The 25291-nt window shown below is 43.9% G+C and overlaps 1 protein-coding gene across 3 annotated transcripts; it reads left to right on the top strand.

Moving 5' to 3' along the window:
• Positions 1–52: 52 nt before the first annotated feature.
• Positions 53–21818, top strand: urb2 (URB2 ribosome biogenesis homolog). Of its 3 annotated transcripts, none has more exons than XM_006638454.3 (11): positions 53–123; positions 848–944; positions 1444–1616; positions 3259–3435; positions 3778–7126; positions 7880–8040; positions 9309–9419; positions 12498–12740; positions 14946–15042; positions 17479–17618; positions 18451–21818. In XM_006638454.3, the coding sequence occupies exons 3-11, from the start codon at positions 1491–1493 to the stop codon at positions 18646–18648; spliced, it is 4602 nt and encodes a 1533-aa protein (XP_006638517.2). In that variant the 5' UTR covers positions 53–123; positions 848–944; positions 1444–1490; the 3' UTR covers positions 18649–21818. The 3 variants fall into 3 exon arrangements, with proteins under 3 accessions (XP_006638517.2, XP_015217984.2, XP_015217985.2); XM_015362498.2 differs by having other exon boundaries at positions 1426–1616; XM_015362499.2 differs by lacking the exon at positions 53–123 and adding an exon at positions 158–306 and having other exon boundaries at positions 1426–1616.
• Positions 21819–25291: the final 3473 nt, after the last annotated feature.

Genomic DNA, 25291 nt, shown 5'->3' with positions numbered 1-25291 from the left:
CTCGGATTAGCCAATCAGCGCCCGCGGTCGATTAGTTTTGTCTGGGGTTGAAGGGCAAGACGTGAAAGGTCAATTTTCAAGCAACAGGCTGGTTAAACACGTGCGAAGGCAATCAGCAACCGAGTACGAGAAAAATGTCTTTTATGTATAAGTTTTAACATTTATTTTGTTTTTAAACGCAATGTTTATAGATGAAATGTCAATCGTTCTTTCGAGTCGTTAGATTGCTGTGTTTTGACGATCTGTAAACTACAGTTTCTGTTTTATGTGTAAAAATACATTAAATGGTCATATATTTGTACACAGGTAATCGGTATCTACTGAAATTATTCTTATTTATTATACTAGTTTATAGTTATGAATGTGTAATAGGGTCTCCATATTGTTTTATTACCGATGAAAAACTAAGATGTTTTTCATGGACGCTGCTGTGCTAAACTCTGCATGTATCCATTAGCAGTTTTTATTTGAAATAAACGGCATGGAATTAATGAATAGGCTGATTTATAACATTCAAGTAGGGAGCTGCGTCAGCATGCGTAGGCTGCAACGAACAAGTAAAGGTTTATTCCCTGCTGAAAAGAAAATAAACAACGTTTCGGCAGTGGAGCCACTCCTGAAGAATGGAATAAACCTTTACTTTTTCCTTTTGACTTATAAACTGTTCAAGAATTGCACTTGGAAATTTGTTGGCGCTCAATATCCAGTCCTGTCAATATACCGTCAGCCTTTCAGTATTGCAGCGACATGAAAGAAAGGTGATCGTAAGTGCCCGCGGAAATCAGTTAGGTCCTTACTCTGTAACGACCAGCGGTTCTCGGCTGAAATTCTCACTGTCCTTCATCAGATCTGGTACTCGGGAGTCTGTTCCTGGAGACGAATGACCACTGGAGAAGGGAGCGAAATAGGACCATGTGAAAAACAGCAGCGCCTTTAGTGAAACGGTATGACTTTTGTGATAAAATAATTAAAATTCATTTTTAATGTATTGAACCCAGACAACATCATTGGACAATTAATGTACTTTTATAAGATGAATAAACCCGATCAGCAAAATGTGAGAAATGATGTGTCTTCTTCTCCCCCTAGTGACATAATATAGAAATGCATTCTTTAGTTCAATAATTGCCGGTATTTCAAAGTACGGTCCTGCCTCGATTTTCCTAGCAATACTATTAATACTTATTAAAATATTTATAGATGCTTACAGTGCAACAATCTCCTAGACTAATAGATGCTTTCATCATTGTAGGATCGATATCAGAATGATAATAGAATGAGGAACTGTGAAAAATAGAGAGTGAGGATAAGCTGTACAGACATTTAATTTAATGTAACTTATTATATATTATTTGAAAAGTGAGGCGTCAGGCCTTTGGGAAGAGATCTTGAGTATGCCTTGCTTCTGGCCCCTTCTCTCACAAGGGGTCGGTTGTGCTGTAGTGTCCAGTGTTGCCGGAGGTTTCCTGTCCCGGCTCGGGGTCGTCGCCATGGCTGCGATCTACTCTGGTGTTCACCTGAAGCTGAGAAGCCCCCGGACCCCCTGGGAGGACAAGCTGAAGTTAGCCCGCTTCGCCTGGGTCTCCCCGCAGTGCTTCCTACCCAACAAAGAACAGGCAAGGTCTCGCTGGGCGCACTCACAGTGAGCTAGTCCCAACAACGTCTCTCTTGTACTGCACACGAGGTCTGTGGTCACACTGGAGAGTCACAGCATTAATGGTTATAGGGACCAGCTGTGTCAGCTGCAGGAGCAGAGTAGAAGAGGTGTTTATTGCCATATGCACATGTACATTGGAATTGTTAATCGCACTGATCTCTCAGGACATACACAGTGCAATAGGCGACTCCGCACAATGTAGTCAGTACATCACAAGCATAATAAATAACAACAACCAGAACAATAAATAAGCTATGTAGAGCAATAAATATGTAGCAGTGAGAAAAAAAACATGGTAGTCCATGCAAAAGGTGCAGAGTCTGGAGCAGTGCAGTTAGCTGTTAAGAAGAGATTAATTCAAAGCTGAGAAGAAGATGAAGAAAATAGACTAAAATAGGTCAGTTTTTCTTTTTCTTTCCACTAAGAAGTTAATCCTTCCATTCCAAGTTGATCCTGTTCCATTAATACTTAAATGTTTGTCTCCTTGTATGCTCTCCAGTGCTGGCCAGAGCAGTGAGGTCTGCACTGCAGCTATTGAGGAAAGACTGTGGGGACACTTCTCTGTCTGTGAAACGGCACATGCATATCACAGAGCTTTTGTGAAGTGTTTTAAAAAGGGTTTTCACTGAATTCGTTTGTTCTAAATAAATTACTACTAAGCATATAAACTTGATAAGATAAGTTCACTTTATTGGCTCTATACAATTTCTTGCATTGGGAATTTGTCTTTTAGCATACCCCAGCTTGCTCTCCATGAGACACACAGACAGGGAGAGAAGCTTGGGCTCAGAGCGCAGGGTCAGCCATTTACATGGCGCCCCTGGAGCAGTTGGGGTTGAGGGCCTTGCTCAGGGGCCCAGCGGAGTAGGATTCCTCTGCCGGCCACGGGATTTGAACCGGCAGCCTTCCAGCCACAGGCGCAGATCCTTAGCCACAGAGTCAACGCTCAACATGAGATAAATGTTAAATCTGTCCAAGCATAAAAGAGCTGAAAAAAAATAGTTGATAGATTTTGAATTTAGCACAAAATTGTGGACTTTGGGAAGGTACTGTATAGTTGCCATGTTGTCGCAAACTGTTGGTCTCACCACAGGCGAGAGAGAGAGTTTACGAAAATTGTGACGTGAGGCGACTCTTCCTGCTCACTAGTCACTGTAATGACTAATGTACTGTAATGAGGAGTGAATAAGTACAGGTTGTGCAGCAGACATTTCATCACAGGAATGTTCCAATGTGACCTGCAAGCAGAGTTAACAAGTTAGTAGTATTAGGCTGCAAAACCATCTCAAAATCCAGAGCATTATTTGTATTGGATTATAAGAGCTGTAAACACTGCTTGTTTAGAGTGTAATAGGGCCACTTCACCTGACTGGAAGTTTTATTGGTTCATTCTGAATTTCAGAATATGGCACTGTGCATACCTGGAAATATAGTCTATTTTGTGATGTGAATCGGAGGTTTTACAAATTACAGTGTACATTGTACATTTACTGTGGTTTGAAATGCACTCATCAATTCTGATTCTTCCTAACCCCAAAATATAAAAATAGCGGCGCAGCTCCCCTCTAATGTACATCTACTTTTTCTTCATTGATTGTTAGGTATTACTCGATTGGGTGAGCCATGCTTTGATTGGCTACTATGGCAAGAAGTTTGAATTGCAGCAACACTTAGTGGACGGTTTGTGGGCCTACCTGGATGACATTCTGCACAGCAAGAAGCTTCAGGGTCTGCTCAACAAAGGCAAAACCATCAGCTTACGTTTTGCGATGGCGCAGGTAAGTGGATCACTCCAACGATTTTTTTTTCTGGTGTGAAATATCTTGCCCGGTAGGCAGTGGAAGCTTTATATAAACCTATTCAGACAAATAATGAATTTGTAATGTTGCATAGGCCAGTAATCCATAAACCAGTAAGTGCCAGATCTTTGCACAGCTCCTAATGGCCATGACTGCATGATTTGCATCTGAATGCCACTTTTATTAATAAAACAGAGCTCGTGTCTATGAATATAACATAGGACAGATGTTTAAAATGTGTATCAGAATCGCTCTGCCAAAAATGCATGAGGCCAGTTTTTTGGTTCACTGAGCACCTTGTGTCCTTTGTACTCGTTGTAGGTCATAAATGAGAGGATTTCGGAATCTGCAGGGTCGACGTCACCTTTGAATGTCTCCCCGGTGCTGAGCTGCTGCCAGAGCATTCTGTCTTCCGCTGCGCTGTCAGTCACTTACACCGCCAAATACGAGCTGATGATCGAGCTGCTCGGTCGCCTCTGTGCGCTCGCCTGTTCCCTGTTGCCATCACGGGCATCTGAGGAGCCACTGAGACTTCGGGTCTTTGAAGTTCTGCTCGTGGCCTTGAGCAGCTACCTGGTGGTGCAGAAGCAGCAGGGCAACGCGAACCGCGTGTTTGCCCAGGTCACGAGCCACCTCCTCCCACCCTTCCTCTTCCTGAGGCACCTCCTGATGTCCAGGACGGGGACGGCCGAGGACGGCATCGCCGTCCGCCAGCACCTGGGCAGGGACACTCGGGGCAAACTGGAGGCGGTGCTGCAGTCTGCTCTTTTTCTGCCGGATCACCTCCCGTCGTACTCGGAGGAACTTCTTCGAGGAAAGGAAGCGGCCGGAGCCAAGAAGGCGGCCGTCTCGAAGGGCTTGCTGTCCCCGGTTCGCATGATAATCGAGAAGCTCGGTGATGCTGAATTTTGTGATCCCACTGTGGGTTTTATCGTTCGAGCGAATTCGCTTCCTTTGCTCTTCAAGTTTTCCTTGGATGCCTTCTGCAAAGGAGGACAGAACCAGCTGGTCGGCTTCCACTTGCTTGCACGCTTTGTTGCTGCTTTGGGCCTTTTTGAAGAAAGGTCAGTGGAGGAGCTGTCCAGTGCTGGGAACTGGAATGTTGCTTTGCTTTCTCTGGAGAACCTCCTGAATTTGAGCTTGAGTGCAGACCTGTATAACGTAGCTGCGGACCGAATCCACCACAGTGAGGCCCAGTTTCTGTTCTACAGAAAAGTGGCCCAGTTTTTGTTCAACAATGTGCAGCCCACAATTCCAGCCTGGTACAGGTGCCTGAAGGCTCTCCTGTTGCTCAACCACTTGATAGTGGAGCCCGATCTCGATGAACTTGTGTCCTCAGCCTGGATCGATGCTGACTGCAATGAGCCACGTGTACAAAAAGCCCGAGAAGCTTTGCTTGGTGATTTGCTTCAGGTCTATGCGAAACTGCGTCAGCTTCCCAGGCTCTTTGATGAGGTCCTGGTCATAATCTGCCGCCCAGCTGCTGATGATCTGAGGCCGCCAGTCTTGTCTGCTGGCGTCTGTGGGAACCTTAGCAAGTGTCTCTTGGACGTTTCTCCTGGCCAGAGCTTGGAGATCTGTAGCATGATTCTTGAGAAGTGCCACACTTACCTGCTCCCCGACCTGCAGGGGAAGGATGACATGGCCTTGAAACTGTTCTCACTGAGCTTGGTTCTGCATTTCGTGCTCTTCAATGTGAAGTGCCTGGATAATAGTACCCCAGCTCCCATTGTGAAGCGCTCACAAAGTCTTCTGGGTGAAATGCTTGGGATTTTAAGACCTTTGATTCGACTTCTCCAGGAACACTTGCCAGGAGCTCTGTGGATTGAAAAGGTGAGGGAAGCTGCTCTGCTTCTCAGTTACACCTGGGTGGAGGTGGACACCCTCTGTCAGCTTCACTGTAGCAAGTATGTCTCCCCAGCTGACCCATCCGACAGCCTTGTCACGGATGAGGGCACAGCCCTTCTACCTGGTATGTCAGCAGAGGGCTGGGACGCGCTTGCGCCAAAGGATCATAACTGTAGTCCTGTCAGTCAGCTGCTGCTGGAGCTCCTGGCTCTCCAGAAAATTAAAAAACTTTCCCTGAGGATGGATCTTGCACCGGATCCCCACATCCAGGACTCGCTTTGTAAGTCTGCTGAGTTTATTTTGCGTTCAGGGAACGGCTCCCTAACCCAACTGGACTCCAAGCTGTGGGACACTCAGATCAGCAGTGTAGATGCCAACACATATCCCGCGGCTCATTGGTTTCTTGTTACTTCAAACTTAGCTTTGATTACTCCATACCTTTCGGATGAAGATCTTTCTGACCTAGCTAATGCTCTTCTGAGCTCTGTCCTTCACAGGGATGCGTCAGGTGGCGAAGAAGAACAAGGAACCTGCCTCTCAGTTTCTCTTATTTCCAAGCACTTGCTTAACAGCATGATACTTGTTGAGTTACCATCTGTGTATTCAGCTTTTGTCAGGTGTGTGTCCCGAAAGATCATCAGAATCCTCTGTGCTTCCAAACAAGGTCCCCAGAATGAAGGCCTCCAGCTGTTAGCTACGTTGGACAGTTCTGTGGCTGGAGATGAGAAAGGAGGTACTGTCTTGGAAGCGAGCAGCCACACTCGTGATCCTGCTGCTGCTTGGACAAGACTAGAGACTGCAGCCCAAGAGATCCTGCGCTCCTCCAAGACTTGTGACCCGATCGTTTTGTCGGAATCACAGCTAGAAAGCCTTCTGGAATTGCTTCAAGTTGCCAGAACCCTGAACCCTGATGGTCTGTCTCCTGAAGACCACACAGAGTTTGCTCTACTTTTGTTCTTCATGGCTACGAACATCTACGCCAGGTGTGACACTGAGAGTGCAAAAACGGTAGGGTTGCTGCAGGAAGTCTATCTTCTCCTGGCCTCTATGCAGTCTGGAAGAAATATGGGGTCTATCCTAAGAGTGGTGCATGGCAGTGACTTTTTAGAAGCAGTGATGGTCTTCCTGTTTTCATTGAGCAAGAAGCACTTGTTTGGAGCTGTGGAGAATTCGGCCTGGCTGGCCTTCCTTCACATAATTCAGAACTTCCTTCAGTGCTTCATTGAGGTGATAATAGAGAGAAGGAAGAGTGTCCGTCTTAATCTGGAAAAGTTTGTGTCTGTTGTCATCAGCGGTGACGTGGCATCCGCTATTTTGTCCAAACAGCAGGTGGGAGCTCATGGGCCTGGCTGTGTCCAGCTTCTGTTGGCGTCCCTGGCCACTCTGTGCAAGGTCATGATTTCACATCTTGACAAGAGCAAGCAACTGGAAGATACCCTGTCGGGCCTTCTGGAGAGGGTGACGGACACTCTGGGACCTGTGATCCAGACCTGCCTGAAGAGCCAGTCCTGCAGCATGCTGGGGCAGTCCTTCTCCGTCTCCATGGTGACAGTCCTCCTGGAGGCAGAGCTGGCCCGTGGCTCGTCAGAGTCCCCAGAGGGAGAGTGCCAGGAGAGGCAGTGTCTGCGCTATTCGGGACTTTACTGGGGCTTTGCCCAGCAGATCCTGCGGGAGCTGTCTTCCTCTCCTCGGCCCCTGGACTTTCTCAACTCAGCACTCCGGTTCCTCACGGCCTTCTGTCCAGCAGCAGAGAGAACCAAGGAGCCAGGATTAGACAGCTTTTACATGTCCACTGTGCAAAACGTAAAAAACCTGCTCACAGGTAATGACCCTAACCCGGAGCTCTAAAGCGGGGATAGGCAACTCCAGTCCTGCAAGCTGCAGTCTTCCTGAGTACAAGCTTAGAAAGAAAGAATATTGATATCTGAGCTGGAATGAAAACTGCAGGATCCTGCGTGACCTTGAGGATTGGAGTTCCTCATCCCTCCTCTTAAGAGAGGCCTTTAACTGTGATGGGGAAAATAATTATTTACATTGGCCAAAATATTAAGCATGGCATGTTTATCTACGCGATTGCAAAAAGATGATGAATTTGAAGAATCAAAAAGTAAACTGCTTCGTGCCTTGGTGACAGTCAGTTTGGCAAAAGAAGCTGCTTCAGAAAGCATTTGAAATGGCTCAAGATTATGTTAATCCAAGAAAGAAGTCTTACTAAGGCTTCACCTCTGTGGTGTGATCCAGGAGGACTGGATTATCTCGATAACATGGTCATGAGCACACCTGTGACTTGTTCACCAGTTTTCTGCTAATGTAGCATATGCAGAAGTATTATTAACAGCATCCATGCACATTCAGTCTGAAACATGTGATTCTGCATCAGTTCAATAAGTTGTGTAATTACTGGCCCCGATTATTACATTGCAATACCTGTTCACTATAAAGGTTAACATTAAAATAAATCTTGTATTCTATGAATTATATGTCACATAATAGCCATCGTGCAGTAACTGACTTAGCCAGTCCCTCTCTAGAATGGGATTGAATGGATATGACATCGTCTTTCACTGTTGTTTAGCTCCCTGGCTTTCACTGGCTGAGGTCAGGAAACTAGAAACCCCCCTGCAGGAGCTTCTGGAGCAGCTGGAGTCCAGCAGCACCCAGGAGCAGTTCCGCTTCACCCTGCTTGCGCTGAGAGACGGAATGGGGGCTTCATGGCTTCGGAGTGGCCGCACTGGGGTGAGTCGCGGTCGACGTTGTCTACTGCAGCGCCCGGCATCTTCACGGAATATTCTCTCACCCTGTTCTCCCTCTGCGCAGCCCGGTTCGCCTGGGAGTGTGCCTGCTTCCTGGTTGTATAAGGATCTGTCTTATTCAAAAGGTCACGATGCCAGATACTGACGTGTTGGTGGCTCTGCCTTTTTGTGCCGGGTGTTTTGTCACAGCTGTTGTAGATACTAAAGCTGTTCCTTTTTAACATGGCAGGACCCTGTATAATACAAATCATGCAAAGAATGGTTATGTAGGTGAGATAAACTGTTAAGCAACGTTTGATCTGAATAAGGCTTTCATTCCAAAATTGATTTAACACATTTTCTCTTCAATTTCATATTTTGTTCGATTTTGTACATATATGTACGTGCTGTAAATGTACAATTTCAATTTAAACAAGAAATTCAGAGCTTCTTAGAGATCCATGTCTAAGCTCAAGGGCATTATTTTAAAGTGTAATCACTGTTGAAGTGTTAAATAGAATAAATTATTCTTGCTTACTTACATTAATATAAGCTGTGTCAATATCACAAACCAGTTTTGAGGTGCAGAGAACTGAATGTCAGATCATCGGCTCAGAGCCTACAACAGAGACTAATTTCCTGACAGCTGGTTCAGTGGAGTTGCAATGTTCAGATTTGATGTTTTCCATTAAAATATACCGTAGGAAATAAGTTTCATTAAACTCTGAGACGGTGCTGTGCTTGAGGTGCCCTGATTTGCCACGCAGTGACCCTGCTGAAATGCATATTGTATTGCCAGCGCTATATCACAGAATGTGTCACAGTGTGATTTATGAGTACTATTACACCCTTAATTGTAAAAGGCTTTTAATAATATTACTTAGAGTCATTCCTGCCAGGTTCATCTAAGACTGAGAAGTAACTTTTAAAAATGTGTGCATTTTTAGGCAAACCCCGTCTTTGCTTTCACTGAAATTGATGTTGCATTTAATATAACTATGATTAAAATAGGTTGTTATCAAGTTTAAAAATCCATCTGTAATATCAGGAGCCAACACCCAACACCCTTTTTTCCATGTGTATACTGTATAGCACTTCAGAACAGTCCAGTCTTTTGTACATGTGCAGTAAATCCCTTTGAAGTACCTGTAAATTAAAATTATGATGCAGTAGAAGTGCAGTAGTGGTTTTTAGATTCCTGAAATTCCTTCTTAAAACCTTTGGAGGCCAGCGTCTGCAACCACTTACTGAAGCTTGCTGTGTCTTTTTCAGGAAGTCTTTTCATCAGTGATGTTAACCAAATTACTCGTGAGCTGCCCCATGGAGGAAGACTGCGCTAAGGTCTTCTGGTTCCTGGCACCCCAGATCATCAGTACCCTAGTGGTCAGTATTTTGTTGGTCATTTGTCCGTGCTACTTAATTTCTTCAGCCGAACAGCAGGTATGATCCAAGTAGTATCTCTTATACTGACTTACATCCGATGATCATTATCACCATCATCAGTGTTAATATTGTGTTTCTGCTCAGAACTTGAACTGCCTCTTGCTTATTTTGAATTTGAAAGCTACTTTCATGACGGAAGAGCCAGTGGTGAATCATCTCCCTATAAATAGCTCGGAACTCCACACATTTTGCGTGTTTGAAGTGTGAAGCAGTGCATAAAATGCATGAAGCCTCTGGATGCACGACTATGTTATGGGAGTTCTCGCAAACCCCCAAGCCTTTTACAAAGAAGGGGGCCTGATTGCACCTCCGACCTAGTGAGCAATACTGCGCTAAGTGAAAGAAAAGAACCCAAACCGCCTGCCTGCCTGTGTGTCTAAGACTGTGGGGTGCAGGCAGCTCCAGGATCTGCAGTCAGACAGAGCTGTAGAAATCACCAGAGCTGCTGTCCTGCTCTGTTGAAGCCCCAAGCACCCATATCTTCAGACAGTGGTCCACGCTGTCCATCTCCGGTCCATGCTAGTGATTGTGCCCTATCCCTTAGGCCAAAATGGCAAACACACCTGTCGCAGAGGTGGACCCCAAAAGTGACAGGTGAAAGTTTCGCTCTCACACTGCCCCAACCTGGTTCTGCAGTTTGAGCTTCTCTGAAACTGGGGAGGAAAGTTTGGGTTACTCTTGTCAGCAAAAAAGTGTCTGTGCTACTGAAAGGACTGAGAGGGCTGTGATGAAGCGTATGAGTTTCTTTGGACAAGCGGTGCATGCTTATTATTAAGTATTAATAGCCCAGAGTACCAGAGTGTTAATTTGTGCTGTTCTTCACACTGGGTAAGGGTATGTGTGATGTAAAAACTGCAAGTAAATAGTTTTGCTTTTGACTGTGTTGCAGTGGGGAAACCCTAACCAGCTGTGAGAGATGCTTTTGATATAAATGCATTTATACAGCCAGTTGTTTGAAAAAAGATTTAACAGAAAAGCATTGAGTGGGATATTTCAGAGATCGCTTTGGGTATTTGGGAAATTTCTTCAGGAGACTTTGTATACTGTTCCGTAGGCCCGCTTGTAAATTTGCACTTGTTAGATGGAATTTAACAGTAAAATGAAAGCATTTGTCAGTTAAATACAGTCTGGGCATTTTAACTAAAATTTATTCTGGGATAAAAAAGCATTGTAAACCTTTACTTAGAAAAAAACGTTCTGGATGTAGTACCGTGTATGCAAATGTAGTTTAGGACCAACTTTTGTCAAAGCGTTTTTTGCTTTGGGTATTTTCAGGTTGTTTAAATGTGCTTTCCAGAGAAAGCTTTTGTTTAAAAACAAAGGATGTCTTTTGTTGGCTCAAAGACAGACCATGTCTGTTTTAAAGAAGAAACCTATGTCAGTGGTTTTGATGGCTTTCCTCTGGAAAAGACATGAAAGCACTTGAGGGACATGTTTATTACAGCAGGTCATATTTTAGTGTTTTAGTGTTGTATTTCAGCTTGTGCCTTGTAGCCCTCTTCCATACTACCAGTGCTGCTGTCATTGTGGTTCTTCAGACACCCTGGAGGGAATAGCAGTTTTTATGGGAAGAAAGAATTACAACTTTCACCACTTTAAACAAAGTCTACCTATCTAAATAATATCTAATTCAGAATGCTTTGTTAGCAGGAACATTGCACATTCTGAGCGCACAGATTCCTCCAGGCCTACCTTGAATCATTTGTTACTGATTTGGGGGGCGTACTGACAGGGTTTGAAGTCGTGGCGTTTGTGTGCAAAAAATGCCTTCAATTTTAAAAGCAGCATCTGCTGTTTCCCCGCACACGCTTTCTGGATATGTTTTCTACCCCTTCGTGTGTTTACTTTGGATCCGTTTCACTGTTGCATAAACGTTGCAAAGCAACATGTTTTCTTTGCAAATGAGAGCCTTGAGGCTAGAATATAAAGAGCTCTGAAATTAGAAACACCTTATCTGTCGTCAACAAAACCTAATTGCGTTCCAGCTCTCTCTCTGCTTTGTCCCTGACTTCCATGAGGTCCCTTTGGTCTATGAAGAGCTGTTGATGTTGAGCCCTGCCAGTTTGGGTTCATTCTCAACAGTGCTGCTCTCTTACAGCTCCATTCACTGTTTTCTCATTATTGACAGCTTGTGGGGGATATTTGAATTATGGAAAGTAACATTTAATTGGCAAGAGAAACCCGTTTGGAGAGAGAGGGGCATCTATACAAAACGAGCCATGTTCTTACTACATTCCTCAGACTTCTGTCCATGTTTTCTGTGTCTAGTAAATTGTATAATTAGTCATTCAGCAGACACTTCTATCCAAAAGAGTTTCCTGTGCTACAGTAACTGCTGTTTCAGAGTCATTTGCAATAGGCCCTCAGTGTCACTTCTGATCCATGTTTGGGATCACAAAGAGGTTTGGTTTCTGATGAGACTGAGGTGATGGGAGAGGTGGGACCGGAAGGTGAAACGGCCTCTTTATATATAAGAGCATAATGCTCTTTGGGGCTCGTTTTAAATAGAGTCCCCAATCTTTCCAAATTGATTTCTCTGGATTACTTGTCCATTGAAGAGCAACCAGATACATTCCAGGGTTTAAGGGAAATTATCCTCTACTGACAGGCTAAAGGAACTAAACCTTTTTAGTCTTGAGAAGACTACAAGGGGTTCTGATTCAAGTATTCAGAATCCTCAAAGGGACTAACAGAGTCAACCCAGAGGACTTCTTCAGAATGAGCGGTGAAACACAAACACAAGTGGAAATGCGTGGTTGCACATTTAAACCAGAGAGTAGGAGGCACTTGTTTACCCAAGGGATTGTGGGTATTTGGATTAAGCTGCCCGTGCAGTTGAAGCCGATACCCTGGCCTCCTTCAGGAAACACCTGGATGAGATCTGGAGAGATAGACCGTCTGGCCTCCTCTCATTCGTCACCTCTCTTATGTTCTGATGCTCCTCTTCCACAAAGAATGCGGCTGAAGTTTGCTCTCACTGCGCCGCTCAGTTGTTTTTCTGTCTTCCCTGGTTCTCAGTCTGTGCTGAAGGAGGCCGGTAAGGAGGTGGCACTCACCCCTGGGCTGGCTGTCCCTGCCCTGGAGGCAGTCAGGGCTCTGCTTCGCCAAGGGGAGGGGCTCATCACCAACCCCCATCACGTGACGGTTGTGTTCAGTGCCCTGCAGTCCGTGCCGCTTGACCACCTCACGGTGCAGGACTACTACGCTGTGTTCCTGGCCATTCATGAGGTTCTCTTCACTGTTATACAGTGTCACCCCCAGGTGAGAATTTTCTCCTCTGTGTCCGGGCACCTTTTCCCTTCTGGGACTTTACTTTGCTTGCTTCCTCTAAAAATAAGAGATGTAAGATGTAATCACTTTATTAGCCATATACCATTTCTTGTAATGGGAATTTGTCTTTTCACATACCCCAGCTTGCTCTCCATGAGACACAGACAGGGAGAGAAGCTGGGGGTCAGAGCGCAGGGTCAGCCATTTATACGGCGCCCCTGGAGCAGTTGGGGTTAAGGGCCTTGCTCAGGGGCCCAACGGAGTAGGATTCCTCTGCCAGCCACGGGATATGAACCGGCAACCTTCCAGCCACAGGCGCGATCCTGAGCCACAGTGCCACCCCACAGCCCTCTATTAGCACTGTATTGCATTTGTATTGCATGTATGAAGGACAATGAAAGGTGTTTCTTTATACAATAACAACAGCCATAGTTTTCAAGATGATTCTTAGAGATTCTTCAAGGAACAAGTTGCAGATCGATACTGGGATTCTGTGATCAGCTTTAAGCAACAAAGCCTTACATAAGTTCTTGACACATTTTTATCCCATCTATTTTGCAGTATCATTTCTGATAAGGCTAGAATATCCATTGTTCCTGTGTATTTTAGCTTTTAATCATACAGTACACGTGTGCCTTAGCTGAAGACGTGTTAGCGATACATAGTTATGTATAGCTATTTGGATATCATCTTACATAAAATGTTGCAAATGTCATATCTGAATATTTTACAAACTGGATATATTATTGCAGCATCAGTAATGTGACGAATGTGATAATAACCACCAATGCTGTAGACCAGTTACATTTTCAAAACAAATCCTAATTCTGACCATATATTTACAGAAGGTATCGTATTCCATTTATAAATGTAACAGCTGGCTTATTATCCATTTATAAAGTATAATTTTGCAACCCTATAGTAAACTATAGTATGGTTGTTATGTATATGTATGTCAAAACACTTTGTAACATGTATTACATCAGAAAGACACCCAAATCAGTACTATAGTAAAAACTTGTGTTAGTGGGGAAAAAATGGAGGACTGAATAAAATCAACAGCCTTTGCAAAGCAACACATTGAAGGCCATGTCTCTAACTTCAAACAGATGTAAACATCTGTATGAAACTAAGACGAATCAGTAATAAATCATATCAAAGCCTGTTGTTCTCTCAGAACAAAACTATGGCTTCAAAGAGTGTTCATGCACCCACTGTAGATGATAGAGAGAAACACAGATATTAAACTGCATGTGCCATGGATTCTAAAAATTAATGAAGCGTAATTAGAAATAATGAGGCTTTTAATCCTGTTCCAATTAAAAAGCACTAAAAAAGGAAGCAATTTAAAGCTAAAGTCTTACACCGTTAAATTCTGTGTTGTCACTATTCCTATGTTTGGCTCTTCACTTGAATTTTAAAAAGCAATGAATCAGTCCTGTCAGAAAAGTGGCACAGCCGCCCATTTTTAAAATACTGTTATTGGCTGAGTATGCACTTGTTTTTTTTCCTTGGGATGAGATAATATCCCAGATGGGTGGTCTGCAGTTTGGATGTTAGATGGAAACCGTTAACGGATCTGTTAGGTAAACTCTTCCACAAGTCACAGAACATCTCATGGGACATCCCAGTTCAGCTATTGGTAATCTAGGGTTAGACAGGCATGTACCTGGTTGTAGAGTACAAGATTATGGATGGATGTTTGCCCGTTCTGCCTTCCAGCAAATCGGGGCAGCAACATCCTGTTGCCATTACTGTAACATAAGTTTTTTTACGGGACGGGGCTGTTAGCCTTGTGCCGTGTACCTCCAACATGGAGGACCTGGCGCCCGACGTGGGACACAAACCCACTACCCTGAGAACAGAGTCTCATGCTCTACCGACAAGGCCAGATCACTTGAGCTGTTTTTCTCCCCATTCACATTGAGATTCAGAATTGAAGTTGAGATGAATTTACGGCAGAAGGTTTTCCCCATATAGCCAATTGTGGGATGCAAGGAAGTATCTACATAGCACCCGGAGCTGTTAATTCATTCGAAACCTAGTTTCTTGCAGACTTAGTGTTTGGTTTAGTTATTTTTCTAGTACTCTAAGATAAACCCAGGCATTAATGTTTGTTGGGGGGGGGGGAGGTCTGGATGCAGAATTGTCCTGCTGCCCTACTGCTGTTTCTTTCTTTTTGTGAATCCTGCCCAGGTGGTGCTGAAGGCGACCCCTTGCTTCCTGAACTGTTTCTTCCGCCTGATCGCCTCCATCATGCACGAGGGCCGGCAGAAAGCGGAGGACGAGAAGGGTAGGGCTTGTTAGAGGGGTTGTGGGTGGAACTGCGAGGCTCGCTGGCTCAAGCAGGGGATCCCCCATGCTCCAGCGCACAGCTGGCCGATTGCCTCCAATCTCTGCTGTCTGTGCAGCAGTGACTCCTGGGCTATCTGGAGTGATGTCACTGAGAGACACACGGCTCCTCCTGTGGGCAGTAACTCCCCTGCCGGGCCCTGCGGAGTGTGCAGCATGTCACAAGTGGGCCCTCACAGCTGGGCTTTCCTTTCCACACATGTGGGGTCATAGCCTTGTTATCGAGTTCGTGAACAACAGGAGATTGGGTGGACAGCGAGGATTTCAAACTATCAGTGAAAAACAAGGACTGTTGTGATTCACCCGTCGTGTAGATTTGGCGCTTTACAGGTTGATGTTATAGTCTCAGCTGGTAGCCTGCCAAGAACAGTGTTGACCCTGGGATTCCCCCAGACCTGTGTAGAGTACCCTTCCCTATGGGGTCACCTGTCTCCATGAGGCATGGGTGGTGGACACACTGGTCACTTTGCTGAAGCAGGGATCAGGCAGCTTCTTTATTAAGTATGTGAATGTAGCATTAGGGGAAGGAGCAGAGTGCTGTTTGTTTTTGGGAGTGAGTGTAAGCAGACCAACTCATTATTGAGTGGCTTGTGAATTCTATGCTTAGGAGAAAGAGCAAAAATGAATCCGTCCATTATCAATAATTATTTCTGGTGTGCATTGGCAACCCGAAACATGTCCCCGGATTACACACTGGAAAAGCACGTAAAGACACCAGATGGCTCAGCCTGCGTGTCTTAGGAAGGTGGGTGGAAAAGTCAGAAGGACTCCACTCCAGAACTGAATCCAGGAACCAAGAACCGTGAGACGGCAGCGCTAAACTCCATGGCACCATGTTGCCCAAATGCAGAAATATCAACATTTCTGCTCACTTTTCTTGTCGAGTATGAATGTCCCACACAAAGGATCAAATTCTTGTACATTCCTAAGATTTGCCCCACAGGGTTGTGTGCAGAAGTGACCACAACGAAACGCAGATGAAGAGTTTTTTCTCTGTCCAGTGAGCAGAAGTATCGGGGCTGGTGCGTCAGGGCTGTCTGCCGATTCTCTGTGGCTGTGAAAGGAGAGGGCAGAGCTGGGGTTGAGCTCCAGAAACCAGGAGGAGCTCCTAGCTGCAGTTCAGCTGTTGTTCCCGCCCCCCACGGCAGCTGTCCAATCAGGACGCCACTTCTTCCCCGTCTTTAGGGATGGACATTTGGAGAGGACTGGGTGTGCACTGCAGTGCCAGGGATAATCAATCCCAAATGATTCCCCAAACGGGGGGAAAAAGCAGGGATAATGAGAAAAATTCCAATCGGGAAATGTAGAATTGCCTGTGAAATAGTATGAGCTTGTGTCATTTCAACCTTTTAAGTCAGCTACTTCCATAAAGAATTTTATTCTCTTTTAAAGAAGAAAGGGTGCTTTTAAGTAAATGTAGTAGTAGTTTTCCCTTTGATGCAAAGAAATGCGACATTAAGATGCTTCAGTGTCACAAAGATTTCCTGGTGTATTTTCCAATTCACAAAGCATTTGGCAGATGAGGCATTTTTATACTTGTCTATCAACAGACAACCACTTTCCTTTCACTACTGTCTTGGCTGGGTTAGTGTATATGTCCTCTTTAGTTCACTGTTCTCTGTCTCCATCCAGGTCTTTATTTATATGTCAAACATATCGTTGTGCAATTCAGTCCTCTTTGTTGTTGAGTTAATTTTTTGAATTACTTTGTATTGTTTTCAATTTGTGACCAGAAGTACAAAAACAAAATGCGCAACAAATAAGCGATTGATCCTCCAATCCCTCTAAAACATGTCCCGCTTTTCTGAGGAAAAGTTTTTTTCAGTATAAAGTTAATGGTTCTGGAATTAAATGAAACATAATGAAGGTTCCAGACTTTATGAATCCTTATCTGTAGATGAAATGAAATAAACTGCAACCGATTTAGGAATATGAGAATTAGACTCCAACAGAATTTGTTAGTTTGTTTTTCAATTTTTTTAGCAGGAGAGTTGAGATGAACGTCCTGAGATTGGAGGCAAAGATGTTTGGGCTTCCTTGAGTTTTGTTCTGTGTTCCCCTGGCTGAGTTGATTTCCAGTCCTGGAGACTTCATAATCAAAAAAGTATTTAGGAAATCATTTTGCTATGCTGCCATGCCAGCATTTCTTTTTTCCAAAAAAGGGAAACAAACACATCTGCTTATTTTCAAGGCAGAAAAGCAACAAAAGATCTGGATTGCAGTCCCAAAACTCCCCTCCCCGGTCTCCAAGATGCACTGGACAAGCGCTATATTTGAGTTTTCTTTTTCTTCTCGCATGAAATGTAGCAGAGGATCAAAAGCAAATGTCTTTTGCGACTGAGGCTGGATTTACCGCGGTTCTCCTGTTGCCCCACAGGTTCTGAGGCGGAGTTTGAACTCCTGCTGAAGTGCGCGCAGCTGGTGGAGAGGATGTGCTCGCACATCGCCACTGTCGCGGAGCAGTTCACCGTCCTCTGCTCTTTCATCATCGCTCAGTATGTCAGCGAGCTGCAAAAGGTGAGCCCTGCACGCCCCACTCCAGGTCTGAGCTCAGAAGCCAAGCAAGGCTGGACCTGGTCAGTACCAGTGTAGACCAGTAGGTGGCGGTCTTCCAACTGGACTTCCTTTCTGGGGACTGTAGGAGGTGTCCTCATTTAGTGTGAGGTTAATCTGGGGTCCTGACCGCTTGATTATTGAAGATCCCAAGGCACTGTTGTTTATTCCACTTTGAGTTTCGCTTCTCCCCCTGAGCTGCTGGTGCAGAATGGCTGCCGTGGGCCTGAGTGGACATGACTGAGTAGGCCGGCCTCTCGAAACGTAGTATGTTCTTGAGGCTGACACATCTGAACATGAGACAGAAAACAGAATGATTTTAAAGTGAATTGCAGACCACAAGACCTGTGCAAATGAGGTGTGAGTATGAAAATAAATATGAAAAATAAAGATATCTGAAATTGTCAGGACTGACTGGACTTGACTTGACTATGTCATACTTGCTAGTTGAATAGCTTGCAAGGAAATGGAAAAAATAACAGCCCATGTGTTTTCATTTCTAATTTACCCACCTGGAGGTATCCTTGGAACATGTGGATTATATTATAGCTTGACTGGAGATAATGGGATTCTTACTACAGTGCCATAGTCCTGACGTAACCTACACCAGCATTTAAGTAAATGATTTCAACTCTTTTCTCCTTTTAAGAGCTCACACCAGAATGAAACCCAGATCGTTGTCCTGTGCCATTAGAAGGGCGAAAGAAGCCCATGCTTAGTGTGAAGCACTGGGGTTTGTGCTGCGTGGCAGCGACATTTCCCCACACTGACCTCAGATCTCTGACTCCTCCCCAAGGTGACGCTGCACCCCAAGATAAAGAGCCACCTGACAGAAGGGGTGTACAAGATCCTGGACTTGTGCATCGAGCAGGACCTCAAGTTCTTGAACACAGCCCTGCAAGCAGGTGTTAAGGAAGTGCTGAACGAGCTGTATAGCAGTTACACACGCTACCACAAGACGCAGCGGCAGGGGGAGGAGAAGTACACAGCCTGAAGATCCCCCCTTTCACACCAGGACTTGACTGACCTCTACAGCCGCTGTGTCACTCAGAAAAGTCATACTAAACTTTGGTTTTTATACTGAAATTAAACTGTGTCTTTCCCTGTTTTACCAAAGGTGTTTCGGCAAAAAGCCATTTTGGTTGTTTTTTTTTTGTGAAGTAAAATGTACAATTTTTGGAAAGAAAAACATGTACACCCCCCAGAAAAAAACACTTTTTCCTTGGGTTCTGGCAAACGCAGCAACTATCAGGTTAAGGTTTGACACAGTACAGGATATAAAGCTTTACATTTTGGAGAAACAAAAATATTTATCTTCTCATTTTATTCTTGCATTTTTCTCTTATGGTTCAATCAAAGAATCCTGAGTTGATTTTGCTGTGAAAAACTGGAAATCGCCCTGTTAGTGGTCTGTCGTGGCCACCAGGCTTTAATGAAAGCACAGGAGTCTGTGAGGCTCATACAGACGAGGTTGTACTTAGCTCTGCTATCAATCTGCCACTATGCTTTGAACACAGGTGTGTCCAGGTCTAGCAAATGGATGTGACCAATCATGATGGCAAAATGTGTCCCCATGGGTTACTGCCAGGTTGGTGCCTTCTGTCTCTGTCTCTTTTCTGTGAAGAAAAGCTGAAAGAGTCCCCTGCTTAAGTCTAATGCATCAGTGAATATTACATTACTTTCATGTGCGACCTTACTTTCTGATCATCAAAACAGAACAAAATGTGTGGAGGACTCGAGAAATGCAGCACAACTGTACAAAGACGGGTGCGTACTTTTGAAATTATTTGGGGAATTACATGTCATTTCTGTCATTTTTACTGAAACCAAGACATGATGACATTTTTCAGCCGTTTGGTTGAAGAAGACATGAATGAATCGCGAGAAGACAGGCCTGATCATATCTAAGCCTTTGTCCTTCTATTACAGTACAACCCCAGATCCAGGTCTTAGGATGGAGGATTTTTCGGGGCCAGATGCCTCTTGCTTCTGGCCAATGAAAAGCTGCCATTACCTCCTGGCTTTTTAATTTAGTTTGAGGATGTAGGCATAAAGTTTGATGATATCTAAATCTCGCCCATGGATATACTACCTGAAAATGCCAAATATCATCTGTTTACATCTAAGTGGCTCTATTTTTCCAGAGGAACCAGCTAATAGACATGACAAAGCTGTGATGTAATTTGTCAATACATAGTTGCCTAAGACTCCATCAGGTCTGTTTTCATTGACAGATCATGTTTGGAAGTGTTGATTTACTTAAGTAACTCACAGTTACTGAAATATTTGGTTTTTTCCCATTTTCCATTTTTCAGGGTGCCAGATTTTGGAAACCGGAAAGTCCGAGCTGATGGGCAGGGCAATAACAAAAGTGTGTTTCTGTGGTTTGAGTGCATTAGGCTAATGTTTGATTTATAGTTGGCATTCCTCTTTGACCCTAGAATGGCAACAACACTGCATAAGAATACCAATGAAGACCTTCAGATATCTCTGCAAAAAAAATGCACTCCCAACCTGAAGACAGTGTCAGTTTTTACTGCTTTTTTAACAGAAAACCTCTGGTACTTCCCTCCAGTTGGCAGCAACATCAGAATTCTCCAAAAACATTTATTTTCAGCGTTCTCTTAGTGCCTCATTCCAGGTTGACAGTGAAACTCCTATTATACAAGTCTTAGGTTTAAATCCAATCGTCAGTGTGGTTATCTTCCCTTTCCTTTCAAATGTCAGTCAATGGTAATACCTTTTACAATCCTTCACATGGACATATGCAAGGAATTCTATATTTTTGCCATAGCACTTGGGTAGAAAATAACAGTTACAGGCAGACTTGCACAAATAATAACAACAATAATAATAATGCCCCAAAAAGAAAATGTTTCTATATGTCTATAAAAGGAGACTTATTTAGACAGTTTATGTGATGCTTCTTTAGGGACTACAAATTAGCTTGTACTCCTATATCTGCCATGGTCATACTGTAGGAAAGAAAGGTATAATGAAGCCTTGTTCTGTCAGAGGGTGAAATGATCATGTGCAGTATTTATTAAAATATATTTTCTTTGACAAAGTCTCATGGCTTATCCCAGGGAAGAGCCGGTAACATGATGTTTACACTGATATGGCATGTTCTTTAGATTTTAATGCTGGAAACACACAGCTGGGATGAATAAAAAGGTGTGTTTGTAAGCCTTGCCTGTTAAATATTGAATTAATGTCTGCAATTTATTTTAAGACGTTGACAATCTTTTGTTTGTTTTGTTATTGCAATGGGTGTGCAAGTGTTTGTTTAATGGAAGTGACACAGGGAGTTACACATTCTGAAGCAGCACTTTGATTAACATCAAGGTATTGTAAACCCTACGGCAGATCAGGGCAGTGATTAAATGGAGGCTGCTTATGCAAGACAAATCTTTAAAATCATTCTCTGAAGTAAACAAGTTGTATTGATGTGCACCGCCTAGCTGTTGCTCGCTGTTCAGTCAGTGTTGTCTTGTACAATGTAGTTTTTGTAAAGCTAATTTAAGTCTTTATAGGAAATCTTGCAGAATCAGCCAATATTTAAATAGCGGCTATGAATTATTTAAGTGATGTCAAAACAGGTGCAGTAGATGTATTCACAGCATTGTGATTTATGGATTTTTTCTTTTAATTTTGCATGGTGCGTGATTTTAGTAACTGCTCACATGTCCTACTTCAGAGCTCCAAGAAGAAAAATTGCTGGTGAAAATGTTCATCTTTTTTCCCCCCTATTGAATATCCCACTGGAATGCATTGGCAAATGCGATATTTGTCTCAATGCTCCACTGTAAGACACTCAACTCTTTTTTTAATATCTAGCCCGCTAGTTTTTTTCTGACAGACTGCCAAGTGTTATTTCTTAATGTTCCTTTCATTGTTTCGTAATGTTTACTATGTTCAAACTTTGCTTTGTTAAATTTTACAGCGCTGTTTTGTTCAGCTGTCACCGCCTGGGAGTGACTTTCTCAATACATCATATCCTAACTGTCATTCAAATGAAAAAATAAGTCAGGCTATCAGTATGAAAGGTCTGTCTTAATTTCTTCTTGCTGTGTTTTGGCTCTACAAACTGCCTTTGTGAGAGGAGTAGTTTATTTTCTCTGGAAACATTTGCTCTGTCACAATAAAAATGGATGTTAAATGTGATATTGAGCACTTCATTCCATGATGACTTATTTAATACTGATTCCACGTAAATATGTCAAAACAGCGCTTCTGTAGTACTTTAAGTCATCAGTTTTAAAGCAATTGTAGCTGTGAAATGTAGCCATTTTCCATACACTTGAGTGAAATATTCTCACAGAAGAGAATGCTGACACTGATGGGAAAGGCTTGTGGCGATGACTGTTTGTTTAGGCTGGGGTGACACTGTGAGTAATGCTGCCATTGAGCCAGCACTGTAAGACTGGGGAGTGGGTGCTGAATTTCTCCCTTCTGATGACTTGAGTGCAGTTGGTAAGAATAAATTCAGGAGGCTCACACCAGTCTGTCTCCGAATCACTGGAGCGCTGGCAGGACTGGTGCTCATCCATATGGATCTTTCAAACTCATGGGAGCTTTTCCAGTGGCTTTTTTTGTGCAGATCAGGCATAGATTAGCCTTAGGCGGGGAGGTAGCCCAGCCTGGCTCCATGTCTGGGAGTCTTGCCATGAGCCCTGTTCAGCCAGGGTGGGCTCTGACATGACTCCTCCCAGGAATATGCCGCTTCCCGTTAATGGATGGATTAGTTTTAGCAGTGAGAGATCCTCTTACATGTGTGTAAAGCAAGTGAGCAAATCCAGTGAGAGCTCTCGATTGTATTGTAGTCTTGCATCTCATGTACCAGGATTACCAGTAATGTTCCTTTTTGTGTTCTATTCCCACTCACTGTCGAGGAAGCAGACACGCCCACCTCCAGGTTATCTAATGCTCTGCGGGCTGCGATGCGCCACAACTGGATACTTGGCACCAATTAGAGGAGTAGCGCCTCTCTCGCATCTGACTGATGGAAGTGCAGGCCTCCTCAGCGGAAAGCTGAAAGCGCTCAGGCTGAAGAATCCTAACCCCACCCCACTATCACTGCTATCACTATCAGAGCCGCCTCTTAGGTAAATCTGCCAGATCATTGTTTTGCACTACATTTGTGCTTCACTGTGTACCTTATTGCATTGTATGTGTCCCACAGTTTGGTACACCACACTACTTACTGTTTCTCTATACAGCCGTTTTATACACTTGCACTTTAGAAAATGCTGCTAGAAATAATTGTTACATTAGTCGCTTTATGCGATGAGCTGGAATCCAGTCCAGGGTGGATCCTGACTTGCATCTACTGCTTGCCAGGATAGGCTCTGGCTCAACTACCGCCCTGAAGGATGAATTGGATGAAACTTGATGGCCTTTGGGATTGGTGTTAACGGAGCAGGTGAGCAGCAGTGTCAGCTCGTGTCCTCTGTCCTCTTTGCAGGCAGCAGGGACGAAACGGGAGTGAAGCAGCACAGGAGCCCTGCCCAGGGCAGGTAACAGTTCTGCTTCCATCGTGCATTTGTCCAGTCAATATTCACAGTGTCGCAGCAGGTCTGCACAAATTTACACAGAACCTTCCCCATTCGCTTGATTTCCCAGCTCCCAGTCTACTCACCTGTCTGACTAAGGGGTGTCTTACCCAGCAGAGGATAACAAATACACATGGGCGATGAATCAGGGAGGCCTTTCACTTGAGTGAGCAGCACATGTTTATGCTAAACTCCACAAAAACAGAGAATTAATTCAGAAGTAAAATAGCAATTGAGGGAAAGCTCCTTGCAACGCTGAACAATACTCTCATGCTTATATAGCTTAGCTGCGAGCAAGGCCTCCCATGGTGCTTTACAATAAAAAGTGACTGGATGATTCAGAGCTCATATAATGGATTATACAGCCACTAAGCTACAATAATTATTAAAGTGTACATGCCATTATTTTATTACAACTTGTCAGAATCACTGCTGGAGGCAGGATTAATTATTTTTTTTAAACCAGGCAGACGCTGAGAAGAATACTTTTCAGGTTTCTTTTCTTTTTGATAACCCCAGACACGATCTGGAGACACGCTGGCCTGGATAATTAACCTGAAAAAAAGTTCCCACAATGCCTCTCTGCGCCTGTGTGTGTGTGTGTGTGTGTGTGTGTGTGTGTGTGTGTGTGTGTGTGTGTGTGTGTGTGTGTGTGAGATGGACTGGCGTCCTGTCCAGGGTGTATCCTGCTTTGCACCCATTGCTTGCTGGGATAGGCTTCAGCTCTCTTGTGACCATGAATTGGACACAGTAGTGAGAAAATGAATGAATGGATGGTCTGTGTTGTCTGATTTTAATTTGTCCCTTGTGTGGGGACTTGACAATACCCCACCTGTGCTATTTAGCTGAGTAGAAAGTGTCTTGAAAAACTGAACATCATAATTTACATTCTCTGCTGGTGTTTAAAATATTTCTAGACGACTTATGCTCTTCTACATTCTGTGTCTCCTTGTCCTGAATATGACATTTATGGTAGCACAAGATGTTGACCTGGGCTGTGCCTGGCTTATAAAATGCAAGATTCGCTGGTGTCTCTCTCTCCTCACCTCTCTAGGAACCATAATAACTCCATAATAAACGTATTTCAAAACTGCACTTAACCCCACTGTTACTTCTTGCATTCCCACAGTTACAATAATGACTAGATTAGGATGTATCTTGGGCACCGTCAAAACTGTTGACAGGTTTAGGGAGCAGTTAGTTGTAAAATACAAACCATGTTTCACATAGCAGAGGACATAAATGAAACCACACAGACATGCATTCAAACCTGAGAGCGGAAGGTACTTCTTTACCCTGAGGGTGGTGGGAGTGTGGAACAGATGTTGCAGATGATACCTTGGTTCCTTTCAACAAATGGCTAGATGAGATCCTAAGGTCAATGAGCAACTAGCAGCCACATGAACTAGATGGGGCGAATGGCCTCCTCTCATTTACCACCCTTCTTATGTTCTTGCAGTCTGATGTCATTTACTAAGGGAGCAGGAAGCTTTGGATACTCCTGATTCACACAGAGTAACTGGAATGTGCCTCCTGTGTCCTAGACAGGGGACGGGCTCTTTTCTCGCTGTTGACTGAAATACTTCCTGGGTGGTTTTCCACATTCTTTCTGCCACTCTGCCACATCCCTGGACTACTATTCTTCCACATGGAAATGGAATTAAATGTATTAATGATCACAGCTGTGAAAACACTGTTAGTCAGTGGATCATGCGATTTGTCAGAGCAACGCAAGAGCTCCTGGCTTGAATTGAGTGAAATCTGTGTGTAAGAAATGCTGTGTAAAAAATGGACATTGCTGTGAATCTTGTGTATAGTCAGGATCACCACAATACAAAAAAACATATGGAATATGTGCAGAGAAGAACAACATGATACATTTACAGGAATGTTCCACTATGACATAACACAACGGAGCTTAAAACAACATCTTCAGGAAACGCAGAGAGATATGACATCTTGTAAGGCAGACCAGCACACCTCCATAACCCATGTTGGCAAGCTTCGCTGCTAAGAATAAAATCCCCAAAAGAAAACTGAATTATCTTGCAATAGTTATTCAGATAATGGGAGAAACATGGCCAG

Source organism: Lepisosteus oculatus, chromosome 17 (assembly GCF_040954835.1).
Source record: "Lepisosteus oculatus isolate fLepOcu1 chromosome 17, fLepOcu1.hap2, whole genome shotgun sequence".
NCBI lineage: Eukaryota > Metazoa > Chordata > Actinopteri > Semionotiformes > Lepisosteidae > Lepisosteus > Lepisosteus oculatus.
Note: the sequence above shows the minus strand (reverse complement) of the source record. Positions and strands in the feature narration are given on the sequence as shown.